The sequence below is a fragment of the Physeter macrocephalus genome, chromosome 19 (assembly GCF_002837175.3).
Source record: "Physeter macrocephalus isolate SW-GA chromosome 19, ASM283717v5, whole genome shotgun sequence".
In the NCBI taxonomy this organism is placed as follows: Eukaryota; Metazoa; Chordata; class Mammalia; order Artiodactyla; family Physeteridae; genus Physeter; species Physeter macrocephalus.
The window spans coordinates 30,792,383-30,816,307 of NC_041232.1; the positions used below are offsets into that span (position 1 = coordinate 30,792,383).

The 23,925-nt window shown below is 43.3% G+C and overlaps 1 protein-coding gene across 1 annotated transcript in view; it reads left to right on the plus strand.

Moving 5' to 3' along the window:
• Positions 1-23,925, plus strand: part of EPB41L3 (erythrocyte membrane protein band 4.1 like 3) — a 145,541-nt gene that overhangs the window by 119,402 nt on the left and 2,214 nt on the right. Inside the window, exons 13-24 of the mRNA XM_055080499.1 lie at positions 2,104-2,667; positions 7,561-7,614; positions 10,643-10,678; positions 11,391-11,582; positions 17,589-17,663; positions 19,104-19,805; positions 20,314-20,436; positions 21,066-21,446; positions 22,231-22,362; positions 22,849-22,947; positions 23,375-23,455; positions 23,730-23,846. Of these exons, the coding sequence (XP_054936474.1) occupies positions 2,104-2,667; positions 7,561-7,614; positions 10,643-10,678; positions 11,391-11,582; positions 17,589-17,663; positions 19,104-19,805; positions 20,314-20,436; positions 21,066-21,446; positions 22,231-22,362; positions 22,849-22,947; positions 23,375-23,455; positions 23,730-23,840 (2,550 nt within the window). The 3' untranslated portion in view covers positions 23,841-23,846. The remainder of the gene's footprint in view (positions 1-2,103; positions 2,668-7,560; positions 7,615-10,642; positions 10,679-11,390; positions 11,583-17,588; positions 17,664-19,103; positions 19,806-20,313; positions 20,437-21,065; positions 21,447-22,230; positions 22,363-22,848; positions 22,948-23,374; positions 23,456-23,729; positions 23,847-23,925) is intronic.

Consider the following 23,925-nt stretch of genomic DNA (forward strand, 5'->3'; position numbering starts at 1 on the left):
GCCTTGTGCTGAAGGAGGTGAAGGGCTGTCTACATCTCCTCCACTGCAAAGCTGTCTTTAAAAACCACTCTAGGGCTTCCCTGGTGGCTCAGTGGTTGAGAATCCGCCTGCCAATGCAGGGGACACGGGTTCGAGCCCTGGTCCGGGAAGATCCCACGTGCCGCGGAGCAACTAAGCCCGTGAGCTACAACTACTGAGCCTGCGCTCTAGAGCCCACGAGCCACAACTACTGAGCCCGCGTGCCACAACTGCTGGAGCCCGTGTGCCTAGAGCCCATGCTCTGCAACAAGAGAAGCCACCACAATGAGAAGCCCGCGCACCGCGACTAGAGAAAGCCTGGCGTAACAACGAAACCCCAGCACAGCCAAAAAATAAATAAATAAAATTAATTTTTTTTAAAAAAAGCCACTCTAAAAACCACTCTAATCAGCAACATGGAAGATTAAGACGTCATCTCATTCTTCTCTATCTTCAAAAAGTAACGTAGAGGGCTCTCATTTTTTAACCAAGATGAAAATGTATTACTGAAAATAGTTCTTAAGCGACTGGTCCCTAAGTTCCTTTGAGAGGAGGTGTGTTTCCCCACTAACGATCACCCCAGGTGACGGGGCAGCCTCCACGGGCAGAAGGCGGCTTGTAACTTGTACATTATCCTCAGCTCAGTGAGATTTGTGCAGGGTCTTGTTTAAGGCACAGCATTTAACGTCAGATGTGAGTATTAGGAAAAGACATACTTGTCTGATACCAAAAAAGAGCCACTTCTACATTCTGCTAAATCCATGATATAATTTTATTTGTGCATTTTCTTACCCTCTGTCTCTCTATTTACCAAGTCAGGGTTGGATAACCGTCACAAAGCAGGCCAGATAATGTCCATGCTCTCAGGACACTAGGCAGAAACACACATGTGGGTACACACACAGACCACACACACACACACACACACACACACACGAGCAGAAGTTCAGTCATCTTCAGGCTCCAGGTGACCTTGTCTTGAACTCGGCTATAGCAGCTTCCACGCTGGCCCTGGGTCTTGTTTGGCATCTGCTTGCCTCTCCCACCCCTCTCGCTCAGCGGCCCTCCACCACCTGCAGAGAAAGCTGGCTGTGGTCACGGAGACTGCGGGGACCAGGAAGGGTGTAAAGAACCTTACTTGCCCTGCAGAAGCCTGCGTGCCCCTGCCCAGGAGCACCTTTGTGGGGATGCCTGCCTTGATCGTCCCCTTAAGGACTCAAACCAGGCGGCTTAAGCCTACCGCTCCTCTAAAAAAAAACCGGAAGGCGGGGAAATTGTATCTTTCTATTATTTATGGACCACAAGTAATACAAAGTAAATGCTGATAAACCACATCACAAGAAAACACATTCTTTTTTGCTAGTTAGCTTGTTTGAAACCACTTCTTTAAGCTCCCCCGTGTACGTTATGGGTAAGGGGCCAAAACAGGAGTTTTCGCAAGAGCCTCGGTGCTTTGTGGAGAGGTAAGGTTCCTACAGTGTTCACTGTGGAATTCCCTAATTGGAGCTGCTTACGGGTAGGAGTGGGGTCAGAAACTTCTTGATTTGGAAACCCACCTGCTTTGGCTATAACTGACTAACCGAGGAAAAGTAACGCTAGAGATTTTGTTTTTAATCATCAAAAATTGGATTCATTGTCATTTTAATCCATCTGAACCCTAGGAACAGATCTGGTAGCTGGAGATTAGGAGAAGTTACTGAAAGTCTTGGTTTTAAGTTATCAGAGAGTTACATTTGCTCTCAGCATCCTAAAAATTTCTAGAGTTGTTGGTCTAAACAGAAGTTTTGGATCATATGAAACGTAGTCATTGAGATTACCCACAGATATCTTCGGTTCTGATTTTTTTTTTCAAGCCCACCCTGTGTTTGACTTGAGGGTCTAATGGGAAAACGATGGCCATTCGTGGCAGCGTTGGCATGCAGCTTGAATACTTTAAAATTCACGAACAACCCTAGTGCTGAAATTCTTGTTTGACGATTTTTTTCTCGGTACCCATAAGAAAATTAACTAATTGCAGTTTTCTTTTTGTCCTTTTGCACCTCTGTTCGCTGCTTTCTGTCTCTCTCGCTGTCTCTCTCACATCAGTCACCCGGGCTTGGCACTGACTCATGTCCCCCCTCCCCCCCATCAGCCCTCTCTCCCCCTGCATCTCCCACAGGGCTCCGCAGGAGGTGTAAGGAGAACGGGCACCCCCCGCCGGGGGTCGAGCCGGCCAGGGACCCCGGGCACCTGCATGGGGAGCCCGCCTCGGACTCTGACGGCCGAGGGAAGCCGTGCCTGGGGGACCACGATGTGGCTTTTAGCTACAAACAGCAGCCAGGCAGAGGGACCACCCTGTTTTCCTTCTCCTTGCAGCTCCCCGAGTCTTTCCCCTCTCTTCTGGATGACGATGGCTACCTGTCTTTCCCCAACCTTTCCGAGAGCAACCTCCTGCCCCAGAGCTTGCAGCATTACCTCCCCATCCGCTCACCCTCTCTGGTGCCCTGCGTCCTCTTCATCTTCTTCTTCCTGCTCTCCGCCTCCTTCTCAGTGCCATACGCCCTCACTCTCTCCTTCCCTCTGGCTCTGTGCCTCTGCTGCCTGGAGCCCAAGGCGGCCTCCTTGAGTGCCTCACTAGACAATGACCCGAGTGACAGTTCAGAGGAAGAGGTGTGTACCTCGGCATAGAACACACGTCCCTGTCGTGCTCGGGGCCGCGGTCCGAAACAGTCTCAGACGGCTGCTGCGATAGTGGTCCTACTTTCAGAGCCTCATTTATCGTCTGTGCCAATCTGTGCAGAGGTTTTGTGTGCAGGGGGTGCGACCCGGCCCCGGGGTTAGGCACAACACCATGTGGATGCAGCAGGCTGAGCCCGGCCCGGAGCCGCACTGCCACCCGCCGACTCCGGCGGGTGGGGAAGGACTCAGCCGTGAGCCAATTGTAAATAAATAACCCGTTAGCAACCTAAGAACTCAGGGTCGACTTAAAGGCTCTGTTCGGTTCTCATTCAATAAAGGAAATGACACAGAAGACAGATGAGTAACTTTCAACTAGATTGGCGGCAAGTCACCAAAATGTACCCTGATGTAATGATGCACGGTGGTGATACACACCAGGTAAAGGATGCTCGGGGTGCGGCGGGAGAGAGCACCGCCGTCGAGGGGCATCATCACCCTCGGGGCAGCTCTCCAAGACTGTAAATGCCTCCCTCTCCTCCCTGGAGATTCTGAAATGCCCCCGCCGCTCTTTGATTGTCATTGCCGGACCGTCATCGTTACTCCATGAGGGGAGCCCGATCCCGTGGGTGTGCTGGGTCAGAAAGAAGGATTTGAGCCGTTTAAAACGCTCAGTGACATTGGTCATCGGCAGGGCCGGAAACAGGACCAGAAAGAGCGGCAGTTGAAAACAGCAGTTTCCAAACACCATCAGGAAAGACTCCTGTTAGGTTTCCATATGCTGTAAAAATGGGCTGAAATTTCATGAGTACAAGCATGTGTTGGGTGGCACCCATTCTCTCAGTTCCAGCGTGAGGCTGGGGTAGTTGGATGGGCCTCTGCGGCTAGCGACCAGGAAAGGACTTGAGCCTTCAGCCACCATCCGTGAAAGCAGGCTGCCTGTCAGGCCCCCGTCCCTCATCCGAGCCATTGGGGGAGGTGACGTCCTAGCCGGTAGTGTTTCCTCTTCATTGCTCTCCCCTTTCCCTCCACTCCATTGCCATGTGAACAGCCCAGCGGTTTCCCTTTGTGCAGCCTTTAAATAGAACGCAGGGAAAAAGAACAGAAGTGCCAACAGGCCCCTGGCTGAAACCCACCCTCCTGCCTACGCCTGCCCCCCCCTCCCCCCCCGCCCCCACCGCTCCTCCAGCACTTCTGGAGGGTTTTGTGTCAGGAGCCAAACCCAATACACCTAGCATTAAAAAAGAAAATCGCAAAGTCAAAGCAACGCTAAAAAAGGAAAGTCTATTCAGTGCTATGCTCCGCTAGAAATGGTAATCCGAGCTGCACCTGTGAGTAGATAGCATTGTGAGGTACATATCTATATTTAGTGGTATTATGACTGTTTCTTTGCAGCAGCGGGAAAAAGTGGGAATGGTCTCCAAGATGTTCTCAAGAAAAGTTTAGGGTTTTCAATTTGATATTGCCTAAGAGCCCTTTGCAAGGTTCTTGCATCCTCTGTGACTTAGCTCCAGATCTATCTCTGTGTAACTATTTTCGTACGTGGAAAATATTTTAAGAGAAAAACCACTCTAAATCCTAGGTTTGAATATCACTGTTTCTCATAGCAGCAACATAATCAAATAATGTAGGTCCAAACCTACAGTCATTACGAACGCAATATTATCTACAAAAACTGTTTATAATATTAGCTGGTTTCCAACCTGCACATCTTTGTTCTTTAGCAATGGAGCTAGTCATCAAGCTAACAGAAGGCAAAAAGATTGCCATTTTATGTTTTTCTGCATTTTAAATAACTGAACTTTTACGTAGCAGACCACACAGATCTTGTGCCTAATCCAGGGTGTACATCTTGTTGTAATCAGTGCATGAAAATTAATGTTCAACTTGGGCATGTCTGCATTACATCAGCAAAACAAATCACAGCAGTTACTCCTCGCAAGCTGGAGGCCGCGTGGCTGGTGTTTCCCACATGTAAACCCTCCTCTGAGACCGTGAACCAGCCCTGGCCTTCCTAGTCCTCCCCTCCAGCCTCGGTCACCCATGACGGCTCTCCTGGCCACATGACTTTGTATTTGGCCATCTGTTCAATGTCGTCTCAACCCCAAGTGTTAAGAGCTGTGAGCTCTGGTTCAAGCTGAGCTAGAGAACTCAGATGTAGGTCATTCAGGTAAAAAAACAACAACAACAACAAAAAAAAAAACACTCGCCATTTGTTGACACAGCCTTGTTTTATTCCCTGGGCCTCAAGTGCTTTGGCAGCTAAACCGGGTGACTTTGTAACATACGGTTCAGCTCTGTCACTTTGGTTTTGCAAAATCACTAATGACTCTAATTCTTTTTAAATATTTTATCATCACTGCTTACATCTGTCACGTGTGGTAGTGGCTTAATTAGTCCCAGCCCTTCTCAAGAGTGAAACCCAGTGCAGAGAGCTGTAATCATTTCAAACTACAGAGCTGTTAGCTTTTTTTTTTTTTCATTTGTCCTTCTAGAATTTTGGTCAGATAAGGAGGGACCGAATGCTAAATCATCTACATCTGTCCAGAGACATAAGATGAATTTAGCTCACCGTAATTATGTGTCAACTTGTGAAGAATTTTTTGATAATACCAAAAAAGGAGATGGGTGAAGTCTGGAGGAAAAGACTGATCACTTGATTTAACATTTTAAATGGTGTAAACACATGATATGATAGTCCATGGCATGCCATACATTTTGCAGTTTTGCTTAGACATAGGATATTATATAAATAAAAGTTACCATAAAAGCTGCTTTATTCAACCTTTAATACTTCAGTCATTAACTGTTTATTGATCAGGCACTATGTTTGTTGAATGACTGACTGACTAGGTGCTGAGTAGGAGGTTGAGGGAATTTAGATATGGCCTAAGCTGCCATTTATTTGTGTAGAGCTAGGAAAAATAATAGCAATACTTAGGAAATACTATTTTGATATCAATATTTATGATTTTTCTAGGCATTTTTAGCTGTGTGTATGTGTCAGGCATTGCATCAAGACGTAGTATCTGTTACCTGATACAGTTAGGGCTATGATTTTCCCCATTTTCCAAGAAGGAAATTGGGATTAAAATATGAAACCTGCCCCCTGTGCCACAGAGTTAAATAAATAGCAAGGATTTGAGCTGATGTCAGTCTGTCCTGAGACCCCCTCACTCTTAACCATGGCGGTAATTCGAGTGCCAAGATGCCTGGAAAGCTGCTGAAGTGAATTCTAAAGCCATAAGGGAAATAATCACAGTAGGCGGAGAAATACTTTCAAGAACTTGCAAAGCCTTTGACACAACTAGTTAGCACGCTGAGCCCAAGTCATTCTTATTTGTTCTTGAAAGCCTAAGATTTCCTCGGGTTGTCCCATACCCTTGAACAGTGACCTGCTTCTCTTCCTAAATCAAACTGGCCTTGCCCTAGACTGTCAGTTGGTGAAGCCATGCTAAAGCCCTAGCAGTGATCACCCTGATAAGAAAATTAATAGCCACCCGCCTCCAGGTGTTGCCAAGGTGGTTGGGTCATGAAAGCTCTCAGCATGCTTTCTTTACCAACCTACTGAAAAGGATTTCCCTCTTAGGCACGGGAGCAGATTGCCAGGATGGAGACCTCAGGTGCACAGGCCAAGCATGAGTTCCAACTCCTTTTCTTTTAGGAATATAGAAAATGAAAGTTTGGGAGAGGATCAAGAAGTCAACCCAGCCAGAGTCATGTAGACATAAAGAGCACTGTCCCAGCCCTCCCGCTGATAATCCATGGTCTTTGCAATGAGAGATTATTTTAAGAGGCAGATTCACAACCTTAGAGCCCCCAGTTTGGATTTTTGTTGATAAATTACTAATCGCACAACTTTGCTCGAGGGACTTTAAATAATGACTAGTTTGAGAGTTGAGAAGGGAAAGTCAGTTAATATTATATAGGACGTTGAGATGTCCCAATTTCAATGGCTGTGGCTCGTCTCTCCTCCAGAAAAAAAAGTTTTTGTTTTAAATCATAAACTGCTACAAAAACAGATTAAAAAATCAGTCTTGAAATTACTATTGTAATTCTCCCTTGAAAACCTAGGCTTTGTCAAATGCTGTGCTTTGTTTTATTTGTGTCCAGGTAGATGTCTCTCTCCCTCCTTCTCTCCTTATTTTTCATTACTATTATTATTATTTGCTTCATTTGAATGTTTATTTTGGAACGAGATATTTATTACATACTTCTCTACACCTCTTTCTATTGGAGGGTGGGATGAAATAAACAACATATAGTCTTAAAAATATCTAGTTAGCAATCCTACTTGAGAAGTGAGTTACATTTTTCATATATAAAACATATGCCTGTGAGTCACTGGCATGTGCTTTTTATAATTAAAAGGTAATGCAGACAGCCTGATGGTCTTAGATGGATGCAAATTGCCAAAATGTTATAAATGAGGGGCTGAAAGTCCAGTGACTGTTAATAGTAGCTTTTTATTTAAATTGACATGTTAAGTTACTTTTCAAATGTGACCTTATTCCTAGAATTTTTTTAGAAATAGATAAACAGCAATTTTATTTGCATTAAACATTTTTAGGAGCTCTTTCTCGGGGTTTCAGTTAAAAATGGGGGAAAGAATGACATGGCAGCAGACATGGCAGCCTGGCTAATACACGTCCTGTGGTTACGCAGGCCGTGTGCCTCTGGTCTTCCTCTGAGTGCCTCTGCTGATGGAACCTAGCTCTGGCCTTTCTTTTGCTTTTGTTTGAACCTGCATTCTTGTGGGAAGGTAGTGCGATACAGATCACAGAAAAAGGGACTGAACTGTAGGACCCAGGCATGCCCGCTTGACCGGATGGTTTGTTTTCTCTTCCTGCCTTCCTCCTGGAACCTGATCACCTCTGTGATCCACAGACCGACAGTGAGCGCACAGACACTGCTGCTGATGGGGAAACCACCGCCACTGAGGTTGGTACAGTCACTGTGGGTGCCGCCCGTTGCCTAACAAAAATGCTGGTTCTGCATTTAGGAACTTTGCATATTGCCTTTTAGAGTGGAGAGAAATTCTACTTTTAACAGTAGGAGTTAACTGCCTAGACCAGTGGTTCTCAAACTCTGGCCTGCATCAGAGTCATCTGAAGGTTCTGTTTCTCTTTCAGAAGAGGGTCTGGGGTAGGACTGGAGAATTTGCATTTCTAACAAGTTCCCAGGTGACAGTGACTCTCTCCATTTCAGGGTCACATTTTGAGAACCCTTGGCTAAATTGGTCATACTTTTAAAAAACTTTTTATTGGAGTAGAATTGATTTACAATGTTGTGTTAGTTTCAGGTGTACAGCAAAGTGAATCAGTTATACATACACATATATCCACTCTTTTTTAGATTCTTTTCCCATATAGGTTATTACAGAGTATTGAGTAGAGTTCCCTGTGCTATACAGTAGGTCCTTATTAGTTATCTATTTTATATGCAGTAGTGTGTATATTTTTTTAAAAATGTATTCCCTTATCCCTAATATTTACACATGATAGCCATAATTGGGGGTGGGTGGTACAATTTATGTAATTAGCTTATTGACTAGATACAGATATACTTTAAAATCCCAAATGGTCAAAATGCTTGTTAAAATTATAATACTTCTCTTAACTCATTTTTCATAGCCTGGATGTAGTCTGGGTCACTCAAAAGAAATGAATTTTCCAAGGAAAAGAAAATTAACAAATTACTGTCAGTACTTTATTGGAAAAAAAATTATCACATTGACCAGTGATACTATGCTCTTATTTATCCTTTGTTAATTCTTCAGGGTTCATTAAATATGTGCATGGCTTACATTGTTTTTTAAGTCTTCTCTACCAGTAACTAATTAAAATTTCTGTAAAAACAATAGTTATCTATAGTAATGGAAGTCAAGATGTTCATTTCCTAAAGTGCTAACAGAATTTTTTTTTTTACTTTGTGATAGTGTTTAACATTAGGTTGTTTTTTACATTATCCAATCATACCAATATTTTGGGTATTTAGGAAGAACTAAAAATGTTACAGGTAGTATCTATACATCACTTCACTGAAAATATGTTCAGAAAAACATTTCAAAATGGAGTTTAATTGTTTCTTCCTTTGGAAATGCCAGAGTTCAGTTCAAAGTTTGGAAGTCATCATTTTTTAATTTAGAGATAATACTGTAAAACTATCATCCTGGTTCTTTTAAGCAATCACATATAAACTGATTATAAGGTAATCATTTTCTATACCAGATATAACAGTTGCATCTTAATTTTGTAAGAATTAGTCATATGTAACTACTGATACATTCAGTAAATTTCATTGTAATCCTAAGGTATGCTGTAAATGAAAAATATTTTAATACTACTACTTTAAATTTCTCTTAATTCGTCCCAGCCTCTCCTCCCCTCCCCCTTCCTGTGTCCACAAGTCCATTCTCTACGTCTCTATTCCTGCCCTGCCACTAGGGTCATCAGTACCATTTTTCTAGATTCCATCTGTATGCGTTAATATACGGTATTTGAGGGAGTAGCATTGACATATATACACTACCATGTGTAAAATAGGTAGCTAATGGGAAGCTGCTGCATAGCACAGGGAGATCAGCTTGGTGCTTTGTGCTCTGTGATGACCTAGAGGGATGGGGTGGGGCTGAGGGGAGAGGGAGGCTCAAGAAGGAAGGGATATAGGCATACATATAGCTGATTCACTTTGTTGTACAGCAGAAACTAACACAGCATTGTAAAGCAATTATACTCCGATAAAGATGTTAAAAAGAAGACTCAGCTATGAGAAAAAAAAATACTATAAATTTCTCTAGCAGTTTTAAACTTTGTTATACAACATTTGAAGCATGCAAACGAAGACGTATAACATAGGTAGGTTATGAAGCTTAAAAATAAAATGAAGAGCTATGAACCCACCACCTCTGTAGAATCAGCATGCCTCCAGCCCTCTAACACTTCTTTTTTTTTTTTTGTGGTACGCGGGCCTCTCACCGCTGCGGCCTCTCCCGCTGCGGGGCACAGGCTCCGGACGCGCAGGCCCAGCGGCCATGGCTCACGGGCCCAGCCGCTCCGCGGCACGTGGGATCCCCCCAGACCGGGGCACGAACCCGCGCCACCTGCATCAGCAGGCGGACTCCCAACCACTGCGCCACCAGGGAAGCCCTAACACTTCTTATAAACGCTTCCCCTTCTCTTTTTTCCGGAGCCAGTGTAACAGCAGTGCAGGGTGGGGTGTGCAGGTTAGACAGTCTGGTCCCCATTGAGACCCAGACAAAGTGATCCATTTGCTGAAGGCCATGTGCTCTGGCATCACCCACTTGTCACCCATAATTTCACTCTGGACCGCGTCTTATAGTTGGTTTTTGTAGTTGATGGTAGTCTATTTAATTTCCTCACTTACCCCATCCATATCAGGCCTCTCCTCTCCCAAATTTGTTTTTAAGTAGGTGGGTTCAAGAAATTCAAAGTTCCAAGAAATTTTTTAATGTGGGAACCTCTGTGTTAAGTTCTTTGTGCCTCAGTTCTCTGGTCTACAAATTGGGGATCATAATAGCTAATCTCATGGGATTATTGTGAGGACTCCTACACTCCAAGGGAGCTCTCATCATTGGATATTCATAGCCGTTTTTGTGAATTTTAATTTCGATGTTGGCTTCCCCCACTTCCTGACCCGTTGCTAACGTCTTTTAAGGACAGCCCGCCAAGTCCTAGCTGTCACCTCCCAAGCACACGTGTGGGCTCATCGCACTTGGAAGTGTCCAGGTCAAAGACCCATGGGGCCAGGAATCTTTTGCTCCTGTCTTCTTATTAAGCTTCTTAATTTGTGTGTGAGAACGTTGTGGTTTATATATAAGAAAGAAATGTCTTCTCACATGAGAGCAAACTAGCGCCCCCATGTAGCTGGCTTATGTAGACCCATCCTTCCATCTTAGAGTCGATGGCATGGTAAGACTTTATTTCCCACTCTCTCTTGATGCTGGCAGTCGGAACAGGAGGAAGATGCAGAGCTCAAGGAACAGGTAGAAAATTCAAAATCAAACACAAAAGCAGAAACCAGCATGTGACAAGTCATTGTTTGTCTGTGGTGTTCAGATCTTGCAGCATGCTCCGTGGTGGTGACTGTGTGTTGGTGCAGTGTGGAGGATGACACTTGTTCATGTGACTATCATGTCCCTTACTTTCCTTTCTTCTCCACTTTTTTCAGAATAGTCTGATTAAGCGAATAAAGGGTGAAAATGTGTATGTCAAACATAGTAATCTTATGTTAGAGGTTGGTATTGGTATATACCAGTGCATGCTTGTGTGTGTTGGTTTTCCTTTAGTGGCTTAACCTGTGGGCTCGTACCATGATGCATGAAGGGTGTGTTCTCACCTGTGAATACGTGTGGTTGATTTCTCAGCTTCCTCTGATGCCTTCCTCTCTCCTAGACATAGATCCCCTTTCCTGCGTGTGTATTTATTTTAATTCTCTGGTTACATGTGAATTACACTCTTAACAGTTGACCTTTGAAACTTTTGATTTTTATGCTTGTGTGAACTAGATTTTGTTTTCCCTTGGAAATATCACATTTTCACCAGAGTGTTTGTGGTAGTGTCATGAGCCCTGATCAGAATTCTTTTATTTTGACTACTAATGAGATAATGACCTAACTTTTAAAACGAGAGAGAGCACGCAGAAAGGAAAACAAACGTAAAATGTTGACTGTTGGATTCTTTATGTTCTGAATGTAGGAGCTAGATAAAACCCAAGATGACCTGATGAAACATCAGACCAATATTAGTGAGCTGAAAAGAACCTTTTTAGAAACCTCCACGGGCACTGCCATCACGAACGAATGGGAAAAGAGGCTTTCCACCTCCCCCGTGCGACTAGCCGCCCGGCAGGAGGAGGCACCCATGATCGAGCCGCTGGTACCTGAAGAGGTCGGTATTCAGGCTTTGGGTTGCGCTTGTCTTCTGTTCACTAGCCTCGCTCCTCTGCAGGGTCTGCAGGGAAAGGATGTGGCAGGCTTCTGAGTAGACAATCTCACCCCTTGTCTGTGTATAGCCAGTACAATGTTAGGTGGCCAAGGAGTGAGTAATTGCATCCCATGGTGCTTTGGAACGAACAAGGAAACTCTGGTTCAGATCTGCTTATTCTAGATTCACAGCTGGGAGACATTGACCTACTGTATTAATGAACCAAGTTTTTCTGAATGTACTTCTGCTGCTTTAAGAAATGCCTTGAAAATTCATGACTGTTTCTCATCAATTGCAAGATGTGGCCTACTGAGATTGTCTAATGTTTGACTAAACAGTGTTCTGAAGTTGATAACATTTCAGGGCATACTTACTCTGGGACTACTACACCAGGTTTTTATGGGTATACTCAGTTTTTTATTTCATTTTTATTTATAGCATATATATATTTTTTAATTGGTTATTTTAACTGATTTATATATATAAACATATATATTATATTATGACTTATAATCAGTTTTTACTTGGTTTTTAATAGGGAAAGGAAAGGCCAGCATGTCTTTTTGAGTAAGTCTTCCATGTAGGAAATTGCTCTTTAAATGTACAGCAAGGTAGAGGATTCAGCTGGTGTTATTTCAAGGCTCCCATCGTGTGGGACCCACAGTGGCAGTGGTACTAACCTTACTGTCAGCTGTTACACATCATCTTACTTTGTCTTTCAAAAGAAGTAGTTTTTTTTATTTTTTATTTTTTTGCCTGTGTTGGGTCTTCGTTTCTGTGCGAGGGCTTTCTCCAGTTGCAGCGAGCGGGGGCCACTTTTCATCGCGGTGCGCGGGCCTCTCACTGTCGTGGCCTCTCCCGTTGCGGAGCACAGGCTCCAGATGCACAGGCTCAGTAGTTGTGGCTCGCGGGCTTAGTTGCTCCGCGGCATGTGGGATCTTCCCAGACCAGGGCTCGAACCCGTGTCCCCTGCATTGGCAGGCAGATTCTTAACCACTGTGCCACCAGGGAAGCCCCAAGAAGTAGTTTCTTAAAATGGCATCTTTCTAGTATTTTAACTTCTTTCTTCCCTTGAAAGCTGTATATCTAAAGTGACCACAATCATGATGTTCATGACAGTTCCAATCCCACTTTTAAAAAAATGGCAAGGTATATCTCCATTTGAATTACTTTGTAAAGGGCCTTTTTATGCAGAATAAATGAAAAGTCCTGTGACCAAAGTATTCCTGTACCATTAAACATCGGTTTCATTCAGATTGCTTGAGTTTCAAGACACAAAAATTTTAGATTTTCCTGATTGATTTAAATATTGTAGTTCCTGCGTTATTAGTAAGACTGCCACTTATGAGTTATGGTCGGATAAGTTTTATTGTAATTGGTCAAGTTTGGTTTACCGTATTTCTACGAGGGCTGGAAATAAGGAAGGACATGCTGGCTCTGAAGATGGCAGATACTGGATTACATTACAAAAACACAAAATAAATAGCCACTGAAAAAGTCAAGCCTCTCTTTCCCTGCTGTCACTCAGGGACACGCGAGGTAGCAGCCCTTTGAATGGAAGTTCGGGTAGTGGCTTGGAGAAGTTAAAGGGGGTGATAATAAACAAGGGACTGTCGAAGTCTAGGTCATTAGACTAGTAAAAGAAATGTTTTTGACTTATTAAATCCTCTAATTATTAGAGAATAACGGTGATGACCCCAAAGAATGTTAATAACTTAAGAGGTGATGCTTTGAATATGTTGAACTTACCCTCGATGCCTTATCCCTGTTGGTGCAGAGAAACTGCAGTAGACCTAAGAAAGGATCGTTTTAAAAGGATTAAAAGGATGGAGGAAAGATGTCCTCTGCGGAAGCACAAAGTAGTTTGGTTACGTCGGCTGGAGACCAGCAGCTGGCTTAGTGAGTGCCTTCAAGTGTCTGCTGAGTGGCCAAAGCAGAAGCTGTACCTTAGGACTCCACTGCCACCGGGAAGGGAGGAAATTGTTGGGAGACTTGCTAGATGTAAAGAAGAGCTTCTAAAAAACAAGGCTGGCTAACCCTGGTTATCAAAGGGGCTCTGAAAAAGCAGCTCCAAGGAGCTTCAAGTCCCAGAGGAAGAGAGGTCCCTTCTGGGAGGTCAGGGCTGTGCGCGCTTCCCTCGCCTTGGGGCTCCCATCCGACCCTCCTCCCAGGGTCCTTGGTGACACCCAGTTTATCCTCCATTTGAGGGCCCTGGAGACAGCCCAGCAAGTTCTTATGCTCCAAATTCTTGTTCATTTCTATATTAAAACTTAATATTGGCTTTTGTTATTGGTTTTGTGAAAAGCACAAAAGATAGTTTTATCCTCCCAGCCAGCTAGGCATACACAAAGCATATTTGTTTAAAAACACCTAAACAAAAGATTTTCATTTTAGAGGGGAGGTATTTTTCTAAGTAAATTACTCATTTGATGTTATCCTTTTATTTAATATGACCCACTTTAAATTAATTAAACAATAATTGGCCAGTTCAGAAAGAGGTCCATTTATTTCTAAAAGAAAATAAGTAACTTAATTTTTTAAAGTGACTTCTCAAAATAATAATTGCTTGTGTCAGAAGGGTAAAGAAACTGATTCAGTGATGCCACACTTAGTTGGATTTTTTGGGGAATCTCAGTGATACAATGTTGTTTTGAAAAAAATGTAATGACTCCTGATTTTTAATGTGACCACCTTTCTTCTTCATCTGTGGTGGTCGAACCCTAAGTAAATCTATTTCTATGCAACCAGTTTATGACCAATTAGAGAAAAATTAGGAGTTAGAAATATAGTGAGCTAGTAATGGTGATTCTATTCTAAGAATATGATGTTATGTTTATTATAAAATGGGAATTTTATTGCCAGTGGTTTCAAGTTTCAAATGTTTGAGTTAACAGGAGACAAGTAGCAATGATGCCCCAAAGAAGCAAATAATAGCAAATCATCATTAACTTTGGAAAACAGGCAAACCCACATACAGGGCCCTCCAAACGTAGGATAGATGGATGGGATGTGAAGGGTTTCAGGTACGTCTTCTGTCCCCACATATTTCCCATGACAGCCTTTTGTGGTATACCTAGGCCTAGTCCATATTGGACAGATATTCCTTCATGGTTACTTGAATATTAAAAGTTTCCAAATCCCAACCACAATGCAATACGCGTTAGCACTTATGCCATGCCAGTACTGTCCTCTTTTTTTAAGGTGGCTGGTGGTTTGACTGGTATGTAAGCTTAATACAGTCAACTCTCCCCATTCATGGATTCCTTATTGTGCAAATTCACCTACTCACTAAAACTTATTGTAACCCTAAAATCAATATTAACAGCGCTTTCACGATAATTCACAGACAGGTACCATGTGATTAAAAAAAAAAAATTGCTCAAGGCACACCTTCCCAGGTAAAGGTGAACAGGCAGCAAGTTTCACAGCCTCTTTAGTGCCACCTTTTTGCTTTTTTGTGTTTTTTGTTGGTGATTTTGCTATTTAAAACGACCTCCAGGCATAGTGCTGAAGTGCTGTCTAGTGTTCCCAAGTACAAGAAGGCTGAGATGTGCCTTATAGGAAAATATGTGTGTCAGATACGCTTTGTTCAGGATAAGTGATAGTGCTGCTGGCTGTGAGTTTGATGTTAATGGATCAGTAATAGATATTAAATAAGGGGTCTTTAAACAGTAACACACATAAAACAAGGTTATGCTTTGATCAGTTGACGAAAATTTCATAACCAGAAGCTCCCGGGAACCTGACCCTGCCTTTCCCCTAGGAGCTATGGTTCAGTACTCAGTAATTCAGTGTTCACGGCGACTTTATAGAACACAACTGCCATGAATAACTAGAATCAACTCTCTTTATGCATTTTTCTGCTTTCTTGCCCAGCTTTACTTTTGCTATTCCGGTCTTGGATGGGCCTTAAATCGGGCAAAATATGCATTCACTATGGATCATCTATTCATGGATAGAGAGAATTATCTCCATTCTGTGAATCTGACTTCTGTGACTTTCCATTCAGACCCTGGGGTGCGACTCTAGATGCGTATTACAATCACCTACAAGATTTTTTAAATACCGATGCCTGGGTTCTACATCAGAATCTGATTTAATTAGTCAGAGGTGCACCCCACACATTACTCTTATTTAAAAGCTCTCCGCATAATTCTAATTCACAGCCCAATTTGAGAACCCCTGGCCCGAGCAGAAATGAAAGTCACAGCTCCATAGAGACCCTTAATCATCTGAGCAAGTAACACCTCTGTGAATTTTGCATGCCACTGTAGGGCCTTGTGTCCCAATTATGACACAGGCATGAACGTTTAAGGAACTAAATGAAATAGTCAGGGTGTGCATCTGACTCTGTCTTAACCTCTAGTAAATGTTTCGATTATCAGCTTTTCTTTATCAGTACCTCTTAACTTTAGCAGAACTCACTGGATTGGGGTTGACAGTATACAGGATTTAATGATAACATCTATCCCCTTATGTTACCCTTTTCCGTTATTATGGGACATGCACGGTTCTGGATGCAGACAGTGTGGACATTTTTAATTACAGACACAGACATTTTTAAAATTAGTTGATGTCAGATAACAGGATATGCTGAAAAACACTGCTGTTGTTTTTTTAAGCTTTCACTGTAGGAAAATATTTAGTTCAGTGATTATAATTAGAGGCCTAGGCGTGGTATTCTGAAAAGTATCTATAATTTTGACTTCCTGTTTCTTATTTCTGTTTAAAAAAGAGGCTATGATTGAAAGTTTAAAAAATAAATCCACATTGAATGATTCCACATGGTACAATTTGTCTCTTGCAATATCTTTCTCCAAAATGGGGCAGGACAGGGATTTTTTTTTCCCCCCTTCGAAATGTCTTATTTGTTCCTCATTTAAAAGGAGCATATGAGGACGATGCTATCAAAATCTGTCAGCAGGTCATTCCAGAGAACATTCCAGATGCTCCTCTATAACCTCTTGCAGGCAAACGATTAAATATAGTACTGATAGCTTTGTAGATACATACCTAGGAATTTTAAATACCTCTCATAAAATTGTATTGCTTATCAACAAGAGGGTTTATTTTCAAAGTTCTGTTCGTCTAGAAACTTTGTACTTTTCTATTATTATTTTTAGATGACTTAACCAAAATATCCTTTTGTTCACTATTCTATGCAGTCGTGTGCTGTGCACAGAGACAGGCTCGGTAGCTAACGTATTGCCCCTTGAATTATGCCTATTTAATACTAAAGGAAGCAATAAAAAGATGAAAGGGAAAAAACTGTTCTAACATAACATATTTAATGTCCTTTTAAATTTTATATGTTAAAGACAAGTATGACTTGAAATACTTAATTCTTCACCAAGATATTCTGAAGTTGACTTTTCAGGATTATTTGCCATGTTATAAAAGTTCAAATAAAGCTATAACCTTATGTTTATTTGTGGAATAAAGACATCAATCTAGGCATAACTGGGTTTTTCAGATTAGTAGCTAATGCAGTGACCCATGTGTATTTCCTTTCTCTGTATCAGGCGGCACTTCAGTAGGGAATATGATCAAGAATTTGTCAGACATGGAAGTGAGGATTTACTCCTAACTTAATTTTTTTTTAATCTTAACATTTTCATTTTAATACTCACTTTTACAGTATTGCAGATCACTGACATATGAACACTACTGAAATTCCAGAAAGCTCTTTATGCCACTCTTGCATGTTCTGTGTTTGTAGAAATGAGAAATGTTTGAATCCTAAAAACACCGGAGATTCAAAACATAATCTGTTACTCTTTGGAAATAATTATTAAATGTTGAGATGGCTTCAGACCATTTTCCAAATTAATAGACACTAATTTACTTCTTCAGAAAAAAAAATGAATGAGTATTATATGTGTAGCACAAGAAAAGAACTCTCTTCCTAACTTGCCTTTTTGGAAACTGTCTGCTTCCTCTTCTCCAACCCAACCCCCTTTATTCAAACAGACCAAAGAAGAAAGAGAGATTTCTGAAAAGGTTCTATTTTTGCAGCAAGGAAGCTCTCCATTCTTTGAGTCTCAGGTAAAAAACAAACATGAAGGAATTTTCCAGAAGGAAATTGCTCTTCAGATTTCAGTGTCATTAAAATGTCTGTAGTTTTTCCTTTCTTTTTAAAATTTACCTTGTTTGCCACTAAGGTAGGTATATCATTTTTGCTTAGATTCTGGGGAGGGAAATAGAGAATTTTGTTACTATTTTAGTTATCCGTTAGCTATCATTTCTTCGTGGCTTTTGCTCCTAGGTGATTGTATCTGTGTGTGGTCATTGAAGCATTATGATTATACTTTGTAATGATATTATTGGACCTTTTAGTACCTCTTTCACCCATAGAGTGATGCTAATTTAGATGACCTTGACTGATTTTGAAAGTTCTGAACTTTTATTGGTTTTCCTACTAGCCGAGTGTGATAAAGAAAATTCAGGAAGGAGGCTCTGTGGTTACCTCTCATCAAATCATTTTCCAGAAAACTGTCCCATCGACCCTAGAGGTTATTTTTCAATTCATTTTGTTTAATCCGGCACCAGCCTATAGATGGATCTGTAATCCTTTTTCTTAAGGCCCACCTATTTCTAGATTCAGGCTAGGATAAATACGAAAGTAGCAAACGTCCAAGTTATGTAAACCAAGGTGCTCCCTTGCTCCTGGCTTGGTTTCTCTTCCCTCTGTAACCTGTTAGACTAGTTACCTGCTAATGTCCTGGTAGGCTCCCCAAATACAGAAGTTTCATAACTTCCATTTCTTCTGCCTTATTGGAACTAACACTAAGGAAACTGGCAAAGAAACTCCTGAGACGATGAACTTCGGTTGTAAATAAAATCAGAACAGTGTACAGACCACTGTGACCTATTTCTAAGAGGCTCCGACAGTGTCCTAACAGTGGGAAATAGTTCATTACAATGCCTGGAACACAGGTGCACTGAATACTTACTGGATAAAAAGTGCTAGAGTGGATTCCGTCTCCCATATGAGGAAGCATAATTCACAAACATGGAAAATGGTTTTCACAGAAATTTGTGGAAATGCTGGCACGTTCTTTGTGAGAACAACAGATATGAAGTACAGTGTTCTATTTCACATGGAAAACTCTTTTCTATGTCCACACAAGTAAAGCTAAATAACTTGTACAACAGCTTCGAAAATGTTGTTTAATCTTGACATACAAAATGATCAGACATTTAGCATAAGACCAAATATAGTCTTTGCAAAATTTACCACCAGAGTATTTCAAGAAATCTGAAATTGTGAGTCTACACGCAGACCGTATTCCAAGTTGCAGGTCAGAGTTAATAAATTTCAGATGGGAAGAGATTGCAGCCATAATTAATAAAAATAACCCCAGCCCTGTGCAGTCACCTCCCAGGCCTGAGTGTAGCTCTCACCCTGGTTGCCTTAAAGGATTCTTATTTTAGAAATGAGATACCATCAGAACTTCTAATTTAGCTTTTATATTCCAAATATAGGGCACAGAGGACTGGGTTATTGTAGACAAAATACCCACTGAGGTAGTTGATGGTGATTCGAAAAAGATTGTGGCGTACAAGGTGGTGCCCGTGGGCAGCAGAACTGATGACACCCCCGCCGACCTGTTAGGATCTAGCGCCACTGAAGTGCAGAGCTTCGAAGACTTGGCCCGAGAAGTGCACTTGGAGGAAGAGAACAAACAGAAAATATACACACTCGGAAAGTCCTACGATACCGTGTCCGGAAAAATTGTCACTATGACAGGAAAAGTCAAAGAAGAGGAGAAGGTGGTGTCCCCCTCCCCTCTTGAGCCGGGACTAGCCGAGTCCGTGAAGACCCGCCCTGTCCTGGCAGAGTTCGAGGTCCTGGGAGCCCTCACCGAGGACAAGACCAGGACGGGGCCTGAGGTCCACACGCCAGAGCGGAGGCTGTTGGAGTCGCTGGCCCCCATCAGGGAAGCCGAGTCCCGGCAGCAGAGCCCCGAGGATGATGCTCTTGAGAAAAGCCACGTGCCCGGGAGGGATGCCAGCCTGGAGGGCGAGCGGCTGGGCAGAGCGGAGCCCGAGGCCGAGGCCTTGAAGGTGGGGCCCTTCAGTCCCCGCAGGAAGAGCCTGTCCAAGTGGGGATACTCCCAGGAGCCGGCCGTCACCGCCGCCACCACCCAATATGTTGTCACAGAGTCAGCCACGTCCCAAGTCGTGGTAACCGGTGCCGCCTTTGGGCTGCCGTTTCCGATTCCAGCATGACGTTTGCCGAGGCAGCCCTTCCACCCCGAGCCTTTCCATTTCTCTTGCTGTTTGGCTTATGTTGAGAGCCGCCAACCCAAGCTTTTTTGTTGTTTTCATGGTTAAGTCACTACCGCGGTCTGACGTGAGCATTGAGACACCTGCCGTTTTATTTCCAGCTCTTGTCCCCGAGGTGGGGCGGTGCTGCCGGGGCTTGTGGTGCCGGTGCCGGGTGAAAGGATCCGCTTCACCCAGCACCGCCCTAACCCCAGGAACTCTCTCCGCTTTACCAAACCAGAGCCCCTGCTCACCCCGATTTGCTGTTGATTTCCCATTCCTGTGTGTTTCCAAATCTGTCTGTAGATCCCTCCATCCCTCTTCCTGGGTCCCGCGCCTACAGTTCTGTCTAACCAGCTGTGAATGAGTACATGCCCTCCTGTGTCCTGACCTCTGTGCTTGACTCTCCATTTCTCTGTTCACTCAGACTAAACAGTCTTCTGGAGAAAAGCTCATGGATGGCTCTGAAATCTTCAGCTTATTAGAGTCTGCGAGAAAACCGACAGAATTCATAGGCGGGGTTACTTCCACTTCTCAAAGCTGGGTGCAGGTGGCCATTTGTTTCCATCCTCGGTGTCTCTGTCTCTGCCTCTTTGCCTTTTCTTTGTGCCTTTTTGGGGTGTGTGTGTGTGTGTGTGTGTGTGTGTGTATGTTGCATCCAAGTGGCTTTGCTTTAAACACCTGAGAGGGGTCTTCACTTACACCCCTCTGTGCCTGTCCCACGTTTGCATCACATGTCTTTAGTTCCATTACAAGGACCTACTTCAGATGTTCAGAAAGCAGTTGTGCTGAGACGTTTTAACAGCATTTAATTTCTTAAAGCATTTTATGTCAACTGTTAGGTCTAAGGAAGCAGCCAAAACCAATATGCATGTGCTCCAATGCTTTCATTTTGTTTTGGTTTTTTAATTGCGTTTTTTACTGCACTCTTGTTTCTTTTGCGACATCCGAAGAAGCAGCGCGGGTTCGAGGCTATGTGTCAGGCGGAGGGCAGGCATCAAAGATTCTGGTGGGGGGAATGAAAGCTAATTGATATTTTCTCTAAGCGTTGCTGGTTATAAGCACTGGTACTGGCTTTAGGTACCCTGGTGAGTGGCTGCTTTTGGTGTTTTTTTTGCTTTCTGACCTTTGCTTCGTGGAAGGTCACACTGACACCACAATTTTTTTTTTTCCATGCAGAAAACGGAAACCAAGACGGAGTCTGGCAAAATAAAGACGGAAACAACCCCGCGCCCCCAGCCACTTAGCACCTTCTTGGGGGGGGAAACGGCATTGGTGGAGGAAAGACATGTGATGAATGTGCATGCGAGTGGGGATGCTTCTTACACAGCTGGAGATGACATGGATGCTGTGACCCAGGCAGCATCTGCTGATGCTTCTGATGTGGAAGGGGAGGAGGTCGCTGCTCTGACTGAGGGAGCGAAGGAGGAAAAAGGGGAGGTGGCCGACAAAGCTGTCCTCGAGCAGGGAGAGATGGCAGCTGCTTCCCAAGAGCCAGAGGAGGAGCAGAGTGCAGCCATCCACATTTCTGAAGCTTCGGAACAAAAACCTCATTTTGAGGTAACTAGCGGTTAATGTTACTTTTCGTGCTGAAGTAAGTCCCTGAAATTTAGTTAAGCGTAAGGGCAGGGCTAGGTTTAATTTTCTTCCTTTTCCAAGAGCAGTTTGTTTCTCCTCTTGTTGCCTTCTTGCATGGCAATTATGGGGTCTCCATGCTGGTCTGGGGTCCCATGCAAACATATATAATGATTATTCACAATCTAAAGTTCCAGGAAATGGTTTCTACTCTCTTTGCAATTACCGTAACTGGCAGTAAACCTGGGAGATGCATAGCCTGCCAAGATATTAGAAAACTTGATAAATTTATTTCTGATCAGTGTACTTATCCAGAAGGACCAACACCAGGCTTGCCCAGGCACCAAGTGCTAGAATTTATTCTTTATTCTCTTTTATTGAAATTCCTGAAGTACATGGGGGCGGGGTGAGGGGCGGTGGTTCAGTGTCTTAGTACTTGTTCCTTCTGTCTAAGAAGTTAAGGCTAATTTATGATTTTTTAATCTATTAAAATTAGTTTATGAGACAGAGGAGAAGGAATGTAAAAAAGTGGGTTTTTTTCAATTTCCTTCGAAATATTTTCTTGTACCTGGTACATTCCATACAAATTCTGGGAGACTGACATGTATCTGTTGTGTGCCTCATTCCCCAACTGACCCCCCTGTAAAATGTAAACATTTATTTCATACCAACCTGTGCTTATATATATCCACCAAGAGGGGAGGGAAAAAAACAAAGGTATGTGTTTGCAAAATTTAATAGCCACTCTGCCTGCTTCCCATTGGTATAGTCATCAACTGTGACGACAGAAACCATCAGCTTTGGCAGTGTTTCACCAGGAGGAGTAAAGCTAGAAATTTCTACCAAGGAAGTGCCTGTAGTTCACACAGAAACAAAAACCATAACATATGAATCATCACAGGTAAGACAGTCTATGAAGGCCAGAGCCCTGGCACCTGTTTTACCCCTTGAATGGCTTCGTGCATTTAAGTGTCACTACATGATATTTAATTTGTGAGACTCAGAGGACCCAACTGTCTCTATCAAGAATGGTGCAGTAATTGTAATTTTATTACCGATCCAGGAAGAGCAGGTGACTTAAGCAGGTCTTCGCATAACTTGAAATGTAGAAAGAGGCTCAGAAATCTATCTCCCTAGCCATAGATAAGGAAGAACACTAGCTCACCCAGCCCCTGCTCACATTTCTGAAGTCCCAGCGTTTTAATGAGGGTTAACAATGGCCAAGTTTGATTCAGTCTTTAGTCAGTGGCAGCTCCCAGATGCTGATGGAACAGCACAGTGATTGTGCAGATAATTAAATCATCGTCATGCCCTAAACCAAGATAGCAGACGTCTGGAGAGGTAACATCAATATTCAAGTGTGGCGTCTCCCCCTTTGCTTGCTTAGGTTGATCTTGGTGCTGATTTGGAGCCAGGTGTGCTCATGAGCGCACAGACGATCACATCTGAAACCACTAGCACCACGACCACCACCCACATCACCAAAGTAAGTGGAGTGGGAACGGATACAGGAAGGTATCCGTTCAGAACTTCTGGGTTGGGCCACACCAACAGATAGGTGAATATCAGGATGCCAGGCAGCTGCATTGGCGCTCTCACGGCTGCTGTATTTGTGGTGCATCTGTCCTCACATGCCAGGTTCCGTTTAAGAATATGCATTCTGATGCCCTTTGCATAACCCTTAACTCCAGTGCATAGCATATGGTAGATGTTCCAGAAACACCAGCCAGCCAAACCCGAAGGACTCTATTCTGGCTTCACTTCTGAAATTAACAATTGTAAATAGCTGCCATAGGATTCTGTTTCAATTCTTAAAGAATGAATGATGCAACTTAAAGCTGTGTGAGCATTTTCCGCCATTTCCCCCAGTCAACAGTGACGGTAAATTCATAATGCTTATCTGTTGCTTTCAGACTGTGAAAGGAGGCATTTCAGAGACGAGAATCGAGAAGCGAATCGTCATCACGGGAGACGCGGACATTGACCATGACCAGGTAGCGTGTGAGAGAGGGTAGATACCCTGGCAGGGAGACAGAGAAACACTAGCTGGTCATACTCTTCCCAGAGCTGTCCTTCTAGTCCAGCCTGTAGTCTAAACAGTTTTCTGAATTAACTTTCCAATATGCAACGTATGACCCCCCTTTGCAGTCATTGTATCCCATTTGTAAATTGTGTATATAGATCTTGCTCATAAGTCTCCACCTGGCTCTGATCTTGCACGTCCCACCTCCTTTTTGTCTTTGCCCTTCTGTGATTTCCTGGGGATAGGCACTGGCTCAGGCAATTAAAGAGGCCAAAGAGCAGCACCCTGACATGTCAGTGACCAAAGTAGTGGTCCATAAAGAGACAGAGATCACCCCTGAAGATGGAGAGGATTGAGCCCAGGTAAGAGGTGGCGCTGGTTCTCTAGGCTTGGCCTCGGCTGGCATGTGGCCCAGGGCTTCCCTCTCTCCCTCCCGCTGCC